General features: G+C 47.9%; 1 protein-coding gene across 3 annotated transcripts in view; it reads left to right on the top strand.

Annotated features, from left to right (window-relative positions):
* LOC147098460 (uncharacterized) overlaps window positions 1-13,708 on the top strand; it is a 182,762-nt gene that overhangs the window by 92,294 nt on the left and 76,760 nt on the right. For all 3 annotated transcript variants that reach the window (XM_085970070.1, XM_085970072.1, XM_085970069.1), the window contains exons 6-7: window positions 7,541-7,591; window positions 8,916-8,972. In XM_085970070.1, coding sequence (XP_085826196.1) covers window positions 7,541-7,591; window positions 8,916-8,972 — 108 coding nt within the window. The remainder of the gene's footprint in view (window positions 1-7,540; window positions 7,592-8,915; window positions 8,973-13,708) is intronic.

Raw genomic sequence — 13,708 nt, 5'->3', positions numbered from 1 at the left:
AACTCCAGTGAATATAAGCCTAATCGACCCAATCTCTCCTCATACGTCATTCCTGCCATCCCAGGTATCAGCCTGGTGAATCTTCGCTGAATTCCTTCCATGGCAAGAACATCCTTCCTCAGATAAGGCGACCAAAACTGCACACAATACTCAAGATGTGGTCTCACCAAGGCCCTGTACAACTGCAGCAGGACATCCTTGTTCCTGTACTCAAACCCTCTCGCTACGAAGGCCAACATACCATTTGCCTTCTTAACTGCCTGCTGCACCTGCATGCTTACCTTCAGCGACTGGTGCACAAGGACACCCAGGTCTCGTTGCACTTCCCCTTCTCCCAATCTATTGCCATTCAGATAATAATCTGCCTTCCTGTTTTTGCCACAAGTGAACAACCTCACATTTAGCCATGTTATATTGTATCTGCCATGCTTTTGCCCAATCACCCAACATATCCAAATCATCCTGGAGTTTCTCGGCATCCTCCTCACAGCACACACGCCCACCCAGCTTTGTGGCGTCTGCAAATTTGGAGATATTACATCTAGTTCCCTTGTCTGTGAATAGCTGGGGGTCCAAGGACCGATCCCTGCGGTACCCCGCTAGTCACTGCCTGCCACTCGGAAAAAGACCCGTTTATTCCAACTCTTTGCTTTCTGTCTGCCAACCAGTTCTCTATCCAAGTCAATACCTTGCCCCCAATCCCATGTGCCTTAACTTTACACGTTAATCTCTTATGCGGGACCTTATCAAAAGCCTTCTGAAAGTCCAAATACGCCACATCCACTGGTTCTCCCTTATCTATTTTACCAGTTACATCCTCAAAAAATTCCAGTAGATTAGTCAAGCACGATTTACCTTTTGTAAATCCATGTTGACTTTGTCCGATCCTGTCACTGTTTTCCAAGTGCTCTGCTAGTACATCTTTTATAATGGACTCTAGCATTTTCCCCACTACCGATGTCAGGCTTACCGGTCTGTAATCCCCGTTTTCTCTCTACCACCTTTTTTGAATAGTGGGGTAACATTAGCAATCCTCCAATCCATGGGTACTGTTCCAGATTCCATCGAATGTTGGAAGATGACCAGCAATGTATCTACTATTTCTAGGGCCACTTCCTTAAGTACCCTAGGATGTAGATTATCAGTATTTGTTTAACATCTCTGCCACTTCCTTATTCCCCAGTATAATTTCTCCTGTCTCTGCCTCTAAGGGACCCACGTTTACTTTCGCTAATCTCTTCCTTTTGACATACTTGTAAAAGCTCTCACTCTATGTTCCTATATTTCTTGCCGGTTTACTCTCATTCTATTTTCCCTCCTTATCAATTTCTTGGTCATCCTTTGCTGATTTTTAAAACCCTCCCAATCATCAGGCGTACTCCCCCTTTTGGCAACATTGTAAGCCTCTTCTTTTAATCTAACACTATCCTTAATTTCTCTAGTTAGCCACGGTTGTACCACTTTTTTAGTGGAGTTTTTATTCCCCAAGGGAATGTATATTTGTTGAGAATTATGAATTATTTCTTTAAATATTTGCCATTGCTTATCTACTGTCATATCTTCTAATCTAATTTCCCAATCTACCGTAGCCAACTTGCCCCTCGTACCTCTGTAATTGGCTTTGTTTAAATTTAAGACTCTAGTTTTGGACTTTAACCACATCAGTCTCAAATTAATATGAAATTCTCTCATATTATGATCACTCTTCCCCAGAGGATCCTTTACTATAGGATTACTGATTAACCCTGTCTCATTACACAATACTAGATCTAAAATAGTCTGTTCCCTAGTTGGTTCCTCGATATATCGTTCTAGAAAACTGTCTCAAATACATTCCATGAACTCATCCTCCAAACTACTTTTGCCAATTTGGTTTGCCCAGTCTATATGAAGATTAAAGTCCTCCATGATTATTGCATTACCCTTGTTACATGCTCCTCTAATTTCCTTATTTATACTCCGTCCAACACTATGATTACTGTTAGGGGGCCTATAAGCTACTTCCACTAGTGCTTTCTGCCCTTTGTTGTTTCTTAGCTCCACCCAAACTGATGCTACATCTTGATTTTCTGGGCTAAGACCCTTTCTCTCTCCTGCCTTTATTTCATCCTTTATTATCAGGACTACCCCGCCTCATTTTCCATTATGCCTATCTTTTCTAAAAGTCGAGTACCCTGCAATATTTAATTCTCAACTTTGGTCACCCTGCTACCATGTCTCAATAATGGCTACTAGATCAAACTCATTTATCTCTATTTGTGCCATTAATTCACCTATTCATTACGAATGCTTCATGCATTCAGATACAGTGCCTTTAATTTTAACTTTTTACTATTTTTCCCCTGATGTGGCCTTAGTCACTAATGCCCTATTACCGTTGTTAAATTCTCTGACCCTTCCTGACACAATCTGCTTGATTTTACCCAAATCGATACTCTGCTCTACAGCCTTGCCCTTTCTCTTCAGAATTTTAGATTGACCCTTACTTGAACCCTCCCTCACCAGCCCCCCTCCCCCCCAAACCCACCGCCTTATTAGTTTAAAGTCCTATCTACTGCCCTAGTTACTCGATTCGCCAGGACACTGGTCCCAGCCCGGTTTAAGTGGAGTCCATCCCAACGGAACAGCTCCCTCTTTCCCCAGTACTGGTGCCAGTTCCCATGAATCGAAACCCCTTCCTCCCACACCACTCTTTGAGCCACACATTTAAACCCTGAATCTGCTTGTCCCTATGCCAATTGGCACGTGGCTCAGGTAACAATCCAGAGATTATTACCTTTGAGGTTATGCTTTTTAATTTGCACCCTAGCTCCTAAACTCCCTCAGCAGAAAATTAACAAGGATGATTCCAGAATTTAGAGTTGTATTATATGGAGAAGGCTCGTGGAACTGAACGTGTTTCTATTGGAGAGAACAGACATGAAAGAAACCCAGATTACAATGCTGAGAGGAACAGCTAGTGTAGGCGCAAGAACTTTGGGCCCTGAGCATAGAACTAAAGGTTACAAATACAAAACTAGCAAGCTGCAAGGGTAACTAGAAATTAAGGCTGTTCTCCATCCGGGCCTTAAAAACATGAGTCCACACAAGAAGAGGAGGCTTTTCATGGGCTGATTATGATCTACTCTGGTGTGGTCTTTACCCCACCCATTTAATCTCCCGAGAGAACATTCTATATACAATCTCACTGCTCCCCAAGGAGAATCATAGAATGATAGAATAGCACAGCACAGAAGGAGGCCATTCGGCCCATCGAGTCTGCGCCCGATCTTTCGAAGAATAATCCAGTTAGTCCCACTCCCCCGCTCTTTCCCCATATCCCTGCAATTCTTTTCTCCAAGTATTTATCCAATTCCCTTTTGAAGGCTACTATTGAATCTGTATCCACCGCCCTATCAGGCAGCGCAGTCCAAATCCTAACCACTCGTTACGTAAAAATGTTCTTCCTCCTATCGCCTCTGGTTCTTTTGCCAATCACCTTAAATCTGTGTCCTGGTTATCGACCCTTCAGCCATTGGAAACAGTTTCTCTTTATTTACTCTATCTAAACCCTTCATGATTTAAACACCTCTATCAAATCTCCTCTTCGCCTTCTCTGCTTCAAGGGGAACAACCCCAGCCTCTCCAGTCTATCCATGTAACTGTAATCCCTCATCCCTGGAACCATTCTAGTAAATCTCCTCTGTACCCTCTCCAAAGACTTCATGTCCTTCCTAAAGTGCAGTGCCTAGAACTGGACACAATACTCCAGCTAGGGCCGAACTAGTGTTTAATATAGGTTTAGCACAACTTTTGTACTCTGTCTCTATTTATACAGCCCAGGGTCCCATATGCTTTATTAACTGCTTTGTTAATCTGTCCTACAAACTTCAAAGATTTGTGCACAAGCACTCCAGGTCTCTCTGTTCTTGCTCCCTCTTTAAAATTGTACCGTTCAGCTTGTATTCACAGAATCACAGAAACCCCACAGTGCAGATAGAGGCCATTTCGGCCCATCGAGCCTGCACCGACACATATCCCACCCGATCCCCGTAACCCCTACACCAACACATATCCCACCCGATCCCTGTAACCCCACGTATTTAACCCCCTAACACTAAGGGTCAATTTATCATAGCCAATCAACCTAACCCGCACATCTTTGGACTGTGGGAGGAAACCGGAGCACCCGGAGAAAACCCATGCAAACACGGGGAGAATGTGCAAACTCCACACAGACAGTCACCCGAGGCTGGATTTGAACCCGGGTCCCTGGCGCTGTGAGGAATTGTCTCTCCTCATTCTTCCCATCAAAATGTATCACCTCACACTTCTCGGATTGAATTTCATCTGCCATGTGTCCGCCCATTCCACCAGCCTGTCTATGTCCTCCTGAAGTCTATTACTATCTTCCTCACTGTTAACTACAGTTCCTAGTTCCATGTCATCTGCAAATTTTGAAATTGTGCCCTGTATCTCCCAAGTCCAAGTCATTAATGTTTATCAAAAACAGCAGTGGTTCGAATACTGAACCCTGGGGAACACCACTGTATATCTCCCTCCAGTCCGACAAACAGCCATTCACCACCACTCTCTTTTCTATCCCCTGGCCAATTTTGTATCCATGCTGCTACAGCCCCTTTTATCCCATGGGCTTCAACTATGCTAACAAGCCTAATATATGGTACTTTTATCAAATGCCTTTTGAAAGTCCATATACACAACATCAACTGCACTGCCCTCATCCACCCTCTCTGTAACCTCATCAAAAATCTCAATCAAGTTAGTCAAACACAATTTGCCCGTAACAAATCCGTGCTGGCTCTCCTTTATTAATCCATGCTTGTCCAACTGACTTAATTTTCTCCCGGATTATTGTCTCTAAGTTTCCCCACCACCAACGTTAAACTGACTGGCTTGTAATTACCAGGTTTATCCTTCTCCCCTTTTTGAACAAGGGCGTAACATTTGCAATCCTCCAGTCCTCTGGCACCACCTCTGTATCTAAGGAGGATTGAAAGATTGTGACCAGCACCTCCACAATTTCTACCCTTATTTCCCTCAGCAACCTAGGATGCATCCCATCCAGACCGGGTGACTTATCCACTTTAATTAACGCCAGCCTTTCTAGTACCTCTTTATTTTTATCTCATCCAGTATCCCAGCAACCTCCTCGTTTACTGTAGCTTTGGCAAAGTCCTCTTCCTTGGTAAACACCGATACAAAGTACTCATTAAAATCAAGCAAAACTCCAGAATATTTATCCATCTCTGCTATTCAACCCTACATTCTCCTCTCCACAGACAACCTCCCCTCACCCCAGCAACACCCTCTTCAGGTACGACCCATTGCGTCTAGGGGGTATTTGGTCGCCTAAATTCTACCTCTCCCTGTAATTTCCAATCGCATCCCAACCAATTATTTACCCAACTACTTTTAGAAGGAGTTAATCATCACAGCTCCCTGATTCTCACAAGTCTGAACAACATAAACCACCCTCATTTTAATCTCTGTGGTTTGTAAATACAGAGCCTGAGTTCACAGCCCAGGCTGTGTAACCTGTTTGTCACCTGTAGTATTTTTGCCTGTAGACTGTGCCCAGTCCTGTTCCCAGCTGAAGTCCAGACACTGGTGCCATTGGACAGTAATCAGAATCAGGAACCCTGACTGACTTTCTCCTTTCTCTAGCCCATAAAACCCTGACCTCTGCCCCATCTAAACCCAGAATGATTCGGAATAAAGAGTGCGAGGAAAACAATCTGAGAATTCTGTCTCCACCTGGAACTCTGTGCCTCTCAGATTTGCATTCAGTAAGCTGCGTGCTATCTATTTATTCATCAGCTAGAGGCTGATTGTTGTTCAATTCTTCTCCTTTTTGGTGTATTTTTACTTCCCACTCTGCTTCATGTAAATAAACTGCCCTGTAATCTGATCTGTGCTGTTCCTGGAGCTGTGTGCTCCCAGCACGTATGGTACTTTCATCATCTCTACACCACTAATAACAGGAACAAGAACCACACCGCCAACACCAACACCATTACACAACCCACACCACTCCGCGACACCCTGCTCCACTCCTCTATCACCCCCAACAACAACACCAACACCATTACACAATCCACACCACTCCGCGACACCCTGCTCCACTCCTCTATCACCCCCAACACCTACTCCCCTTCCCACGGCACCTTCCCGTGCAAGCGCAGGAGATGCAACACATGCCCTTTCACCTCCTCCCTTCCCACTGTCCAGGGCCCCAAACACTCCTTCCAGGTGAAACAGCGATTTACTTGTACTTCTTGCAATTTAATATACTGTATTCGCTGCTCACGATCCGGTCTCCTCTACATTGGGGAGACCAAATGCAGATTGGGCGACCGCTTTGCGGAACATCTCCGTTCAGTCCACAAGCGTGACCCCAAGCTTCTAGTCGCCTGTAACTTAAATTCTCTGCCCCACTCTGACCGCTCTGTCCTCGGCCTCTTGCACTGTTCCAACGAAGCTCAACGTAAGCTCGAGGAACAGCACCTCATCTTTCAATTAGGCACTTTACAGCCTTCTGGACTTAACATCGAGTTCAACAATTTCAGACCATAACCACTGCTCCTATTGTTTCAGATGGCAACTGTGATAAATCCATTAAGTGGAACAAGGACTCAAAGAGGCAATATCGTAGAATTAACACGAGTACTTTATTAACAACTGGGAAACACGTTTACAGACAGCCTGCATCAGCATCCTGGCATTCCACCTTGTGCTGACCTATACAGGAAGCAAACCTCTGACCTTAACAGGAAGCAAACCTCTGACCTTAGTAGCAGCATTGGCTATAGCACCACCTGGTGGATAACCTTAATCATAACATCCCAGATTACTATAGCAACTGTTGATGATTCTGCCATTCCCATTTACACCTCTTCTTGACTCCTCTTATTTCTTTACTTGTCCTATTACCATCTCCTTTTGCTTTGTACAATCGTACCTTTTGTTATTTACTCTCTCCTGCCTTCCATCCTATCACAGACCTTCCCTTTTGCTCTTTCCTCCCTTCCCCTCTTTCCCTGCCTCTGCATCTGCTTAAAACCTGTTACATCTCCAACTTTTTCCAGTTCTGATGAAGGGTCATTGACCTGAAACGTTAACTCTGTTTCTCTCTCCACAGATGCTGCCTGGCCTGCTGAGTGTTTCCAGCATTTTCTGTTTTTATTCCCAATATTCAAACTTCCTTTCCTCTCCAATGTCCTTGAACTGATTGCTCCCTATCGGATCTGTGCCCATCACTCCTGTGACTCATTGTTTGAGTTCCCCCAATCAAGTTTCCACACTGGGCAGTGTAACTCCCCTGGGCCGGGCAGTGTAACTCCCCTGGGCCGGGCAGTGTAACTCCCCTGGGTCGGGCAGTGTAACTCCCCTGGGCCGGGCAGTGTAACTCCCCTGGGCCGGGCAGTGTAACTCCCCCACACACTGGGCCGGGCAGCCCTGTTTTGTGTATTTTACTGTTTCGGTAAAGTCACGGTGTTTTTCTTGTAAAGTCAGTCATTGATTTGACCTCTCGTTACAGGGAAACTCGCAAGATACCCGTGAGAAGCAAATCAAGGATCCGCATGCAACGGTAGGTCAACGACTGCACGACCTCACCCCCGGCCACCGCGTCCTTCCCTTCCCGCTCGGCCCCCCCCCCGCCCGGACCCCCCTCCACCACACCCCCTCCACCCACCCGGCACCCCCGTCCCCCCGCCCGGCACCCCTCCTCCCGCCCTCGCTCTGCCTCCCGCTCTGCCCCCCTCCTCCTCCCCCCCCGCCTGGCCCCCCCTCCTCCCGCCCTCGCTCTGCCTCCCCCTCCTCCCGCCCTCGCTCTGCCTCCCCCTCCTCCTGCTCTGCCCCCATCCTCCTCCCCCCCGCCCGGCCCCCCCCCCGCCCGGCGCCACCCCCCTCCTCCCACCCTCGCTCCGCCCCCCCTCCTCCCGCTCTGCACCCCCTCCTCCCGCTCTGCCCCCTCACAGGCCTCAATCTCCAATCTCCGATGCACCTCGCCAGTTCGATGGTAATGAGGCCTGGGACCCAGTATTGGGTGTGCCTCAGGCTTCACCTTTCAGATGCAGGGATCATCACACGCCCATAATCAGAATCTACGCTGACACTCCAGTGCAGTGCTGAGGGAGTGCTGCACTGTCTGAGGTGCCGTCTTTTGGATAAGACGTTAAACCGAGGCTCCGTCTGCTCTCAGGTGGATGTAAAAGATCCCATGACACTATTTTGAAGAACAGGGAAGTGCTCCCCGGTGTCCTGGCCAATATTTATCCCTCAACTCACACCACAAAAACAGACTATCTGGTCATTATCACATTGCTGTTTGTGGGAGCTTGCTGTGCACAAATTGGCTGCCGCATTTCCCACATTACAACAACGACTACACTTCAAAAAAGTTCTTTATTGGCTGTAAAGCCAGGTGGTGTAGTTGGTCAGACTGCCTCCAGTCCTTGTCTGGACCATGGAGCGAAGAGACTTTCAGCTCAGTACTCTGGGGCGCGACATGAAACTCTCCTTTGGTGAACAGTCAGTCTCTGACCCACTACACCACCTGGCCGCAGGGTGAAAGGCCGTCTCTGACCCACTACACCACCTGGCCACAGGGTGAAAGGCCGTCTCTGACCCACTACACCACCTGGCCGCAGGGTGAAAGGTCAGTTACTGACCCACTACACCACCTGGCCGCAGGGTGAAAGGTCAGTTACTGACCCACTACACCACCTGGCCGCAGGGGCAGTTACTGACCCACGAAACCACCTGGCCGCAGGGTGAAAGGTCTGTCTCTGACCCACGACATCACCCGGCCCAGGGTGAAAGGTCAATGTCTGACACAACATCCTATAATAGTTGAATATGGTGTGTCACCTGCACAGTGCCATTTTTACATATTTTTATTTCTTGATCAGAGTAAGCGAAGAAATGAAGTTGATCACTACGTGCGCACAGCAGTTCATCACAATCAGGTGAGAATTAACACACTTCACTCTGTTAAATGAAAATAAAGTCCATCAACGACCATTCCTTTCTTAATTTTCAAGTTTGCACTCTTCTCTTGTGCTTCTGTTCCACAGGCACTGACTTTCACTGGGGTACAGTTCCACAGGCACTGACTCTCACTGGGGTACAGTTCCACAGGCACTGACTCTCACTGGGGTACAGTTCCATAGACACTGGCTCTCACTGGGGTACAGTTCCACAGGCACTGACTCTCACTGGGGTAGAGTTCCACATGCACTGACTCTCACTGGGGTACAGTTCCACAGGCACTGACTCTCACTGGGGTACAGTTCCACAGGCACTGACTCTCACTGGGGTACAGTTCCACAGACACTGGCTCTCACTGGGGTACAGTTCCACAGACACTGACTCTCACTGGGGTACAGTTCCACAGACACTGACTCTCACTGGGGTACAGTTCCATAGGCACTGACTCTCGCTGGGGTACAGTTCCATAGACACTGACTCTCACTGGGGTAGAGTTCCACAAGCACTGACTCTCACTGGGGTACAGTCCCACAGACACTGGCTCTCACTGGGGTACAGTTCCACAAGCACTGACTCTCGCTGGGGTACAGTTCCACAGACACTGACTCTCACTGGGGTAGAGTTCCACATGCACTGACTCTCACTGGGATACAGTTCCACAAGCACTGACTCTCACTGGGATACAGTTCCACAGACACTGAATCTCACTGGGGTACAGCCCCACAGACACTGGCTCTCACTGGGGTACAGTTCCACAGACACTGGCTCCCACTGGGGTACAGTTCCACAGACACTGACTCTCACTGGGGTACAGTTCCACAGACACTGACTCACTGGGGTACAGTTCCACAGACACTGGCTCTCACTGGGGTACAGTTCCACAGACACTGACTCACTGGGGTACAGTTCCACAGACACTGACTCTCACTGGGGTACAGTTCCACAGACACTGACTTTCACTGGGGTACTGTTCCACAGACACTGACTCTCACTGGGGTACAGTTCCATAGGCACTGACTCTCGCTGGGGTACAGTTCCACATGCACTGACTCTCACTGGGGTACAGTTCCACAAGCACTGACTCTCTCTGGGGTACAGTTCCACAGACACTGACTCTCACTGGGGTACAGTTCCACAGGCACTGACTCACACAGTTCCACAGACACTGGCTCTCACTGGGGTACAGTTCCACAGACACTGACTCTCACTGGGGTACAGTTCCACAGACACTGACTCTGACTGGGGTACAGTTCCACAGGCACTGACTCTTACTGGGGTAGAGTTCCACAGGCACTGACTTTCACTGGGGTACAGTTCCACAGACACACTCTCACTGGGGTACAGTCCCACAGACACTGACTCTCACTGGGGTACAGTCCCACAGACACTGGCTCTCACTGGGTTACAGTTCCACTGACACTGACTCTCACTAGGGTACAGTTCCATAGACACTGACTCTCACTGGGGTACAGTTCCACAGACACTGACTCTCACTGGGGTACAGTTCCACAGACACTGACTCTCACTGGGGTACAGTTCCCAGACACTGACTCTCACTGGGGTACAGTACCACAGACACTGACTCTCACTGGTGTACAGTTCCACAGACACTGACTCTCACTGGGGTACAGTACCACAGACACTGACTCTCACTGGTGTACAGTTCCACAGACACTGACTCTCACTGGGGTACAGTTCCCAGACACTGACTCTCACTGGGGTACAGTTCCCAGACACTGACTCTCACTGGGGTACAGTTCCCAGACACTGTCTCTCAGTGGGGTACAGTTCCCAGACACTGACTCTCACTGGGGTACAGTTCCCAGACACTGTCTCTCAGTGGGGTACAGTTCCCAGACACTGACTCTCAGTGGGGTACAGTTCCCAGACACTGTCTCTCAGTGGGGTACAGTTCCCAGACACTGTCTCTCAGTGGGGTACAGTTCCCAGACACTGTCTCTCAGTGGGGTACAGTTCCCAGCATGCAGCTCTGTGGGCACTGAATCACCCATGATTATGATTCTGAGGGTGCTGACTAACACTGGGGCACCGTTCCAATTGTGGGCAGTCCCGGCGGACACAGTTACAGGGGCACTGACTGCCTTGTAGAACTAGGGGTCATCTCTCAGGATAAGGGGTCGGCCATTTTGGACTGAGATGAGGAGAAAGTTCTTCACTCAGAGGGTTGTGAATCTTTGGAATTCACTACTGCTGAGGGCTGTGGAGGCTCAGTCGTTGAGTACATTCAAGACCGAGATCGATAGATTTTTTGGCACTAAGGGAATCAAGGGATTTGGAGATAGTGCAGGAAGGTGATGATGAGGTAGAAGGTCAGCCATGATCGTATTGAATGGCGGAGCAGTTTTGATGGGCTGTATGGCCGACTGCTGCTCCTGTTTCTTATGCTCTTACGTCCCGCACCTTGTCCAAATGGATATTGGACAATAGACACTTGAGCCTGTTCCGCCATTCAGTTAGATCATGGTTAACCTGCATCTTAACACCGTTTACCCACCTTTGCTGCATATCCCTTGATACCCTTACCTAACAAAATAGGAACAATGAGTGTTGAATTGTGCTGAGCCTGTTCCTGACCGTTCTCACCCACCGTCCATACATACCCCAGCACAGATCAGATGTGGGACCTCTGATCGATTGTAGCCCCCTACCCCAAGGGAATTAAGGCCAGTTGTAGCACGGCACTGGATGTGTTGGAAATGGTGGGGGCTGCAGAATTGAAGGAAGGACTTTCCGCTTTGGCAGTCCTGGCACATTAATGTAAATGGATGAGAAATGCCAGGCAGAGCGGGACGTACTGGTGGCACAGCATCTCAAGAAATGTCACCCTGAATGCCATTGCCGATTGTAGCTATTCTTGCTGACTGTGCTTGAGATCAGTGCAGCTGTGAGGTCCTGTGGAGTCAGTTAGTGCACAGGGCCACAGCTGGCCGCCAACATCTGTTCTGGTTTCCACTGACCAACAGTGAGCTGACCGCCCAGGTGTGATTCTGAAAACTATCCTGCATTTGGAATTTTATTCAATAGGACTGTTTATACGCTTTCACTATAATTTAAAATCGCTTGATGAAGTTAAATAATTTTTTGGGTGGAAAAAGGAGGGGAAATGAGCAATGGAAATCTGGAAACTTGTCATCATAGAATGATTCAGCACAGGAGGCGGCCATTCGTCCCATCGTTCCTCTGCCGGCTCTTTGAAAGATCTGCCCAGTTAGTCCCAAGCCCCCCGCTCTTTCCCCAGAGCCCTGCAAATTTTTCCCCTTCAAGTATTTATCCATTTCCCTTTTGAAAGTTATTGGCCCAGAAATTCGGGTCCCAATGCGTGAGTACGCACGGGGTACTCGCGCGTAGGCCCAACGAAAGTGGCAGTTTCATGCATGCACTGCGCATGCGCGGGAAACCGGCACTTCCATTCCCCTGAAAGAAGGGGATCAGAAGTCGAACGCGTGCGCCGGAGAGGCAGCGCGTGCGCATCGAACTTAGGTTTTTTTTTGCAGGTTTCTCCGGGAAGGTAAGTCTCCAGCAGTCGCAAGGCCTGCTTTTAACAAGGTAAGTGGTGAATTAATTAAAATTAAAACATTTTTTCCACAGTTTTATTATTTTTAAATACTTTAAAGAAAGGTAACTTTATTTTTAGCCCTGTTAGAAAATGTAATTAATTTTTTCAAAAATTTAAATTATTGTTTAAAATAGTTATTTCATGTAATTTATAGTTATTTTTAAAATGTGATTTTTTTTTTTTAACATTTATTTGAAGTTTTAGTGATGTTTTGGGGCTTATAGTATTTATAGGTTTGACAGCTCTTCCTGTCAAACTTATGAATGAAGCATTCCCTGCTACCATTGGCTCTCCATGGCCCACGTGATCCCAGGGGACGGATCGAACTAACTGCGCCCCTGGGATACGCAAGCACTGCGCGCTGGCAGTTGGAGCAGGCCCAGGATCAGAATCCCACGCGGGCCCACAGCTCAACGGCCGGCGCGCAAGGTAAGTGCAGGTCGGGGGCTTGCACCCGCGGGAAGCCCCCGACCCGAATTTCTGGGCCATTATTTAATCTGCTTCCACCGCCCTTTCAGGCAGTGCATTCCAGATCACAACAACTCACTGCGTAAAAAAGATTCTCCTCATCTCTCCTCTGGTTCTTTTGCTAATTACCTTAAATCTGTGTTCTCTGGTTACTGACCCTTCTGCCATTGGAAACAGTTTCTCCCTATCTACTGTAGCAACACCCTTAATGATTTTGAACACCTCTATTAAATCTCCCCATTAACCTTCTCTGCTCTAAGGAGAACAACCCCAGCTTCTCCAGTCTCCCATCCCTGGTGTGATTCTAGTAAATCTCCCCTGCACCCTCTTTAAGGCCTTGACATCCTTCCTAAAGTGTGGTGCCCAGAATTGGCCACAATACTCCAGATGGGGCCGAACCAGTGATTTATAAAGGTTTAGCATAACTTCCTTGCTTGTGTACTCTGTGCCTCTGTTTATAAAACCAAGGATCCCGTGTGCTTTTTTACAACCTTCTCAACTTGTCCTGCCACCTTCAAACACTTGTGTACATACACCCCAGGCCTCTCTGTTCCTGCACCCCCTACATTCTTCCTACCAAAATGAGTCACTTCACATTTCTCTGCGTTAAATTGCATCTGCCATGTGTCTGCCCATTTCACCAGGCTGTCTTGTGCCCTCCTGAAGTCT

The sequence above is a fragment of the Somniosus microcephalus genome, chromosome 29, assembly GCF_052327205.1.
Source record: "Somniosus microcephalus isolate GS21.2 chromosome 29, FLI_Smic_1.0, whole genome shotgun sequence".
Lineage (NCBI taxonomy): Eukaryota > Metazoa > Chordata > Chondrichthyes > Squaliformes > Somniosidae > Somniosus > Somniosus microcephalus.
Note: the sequence above shows the minus strand (reverse complement) of the source record. Positions and strands in the feature narration are given on the sequence as shown.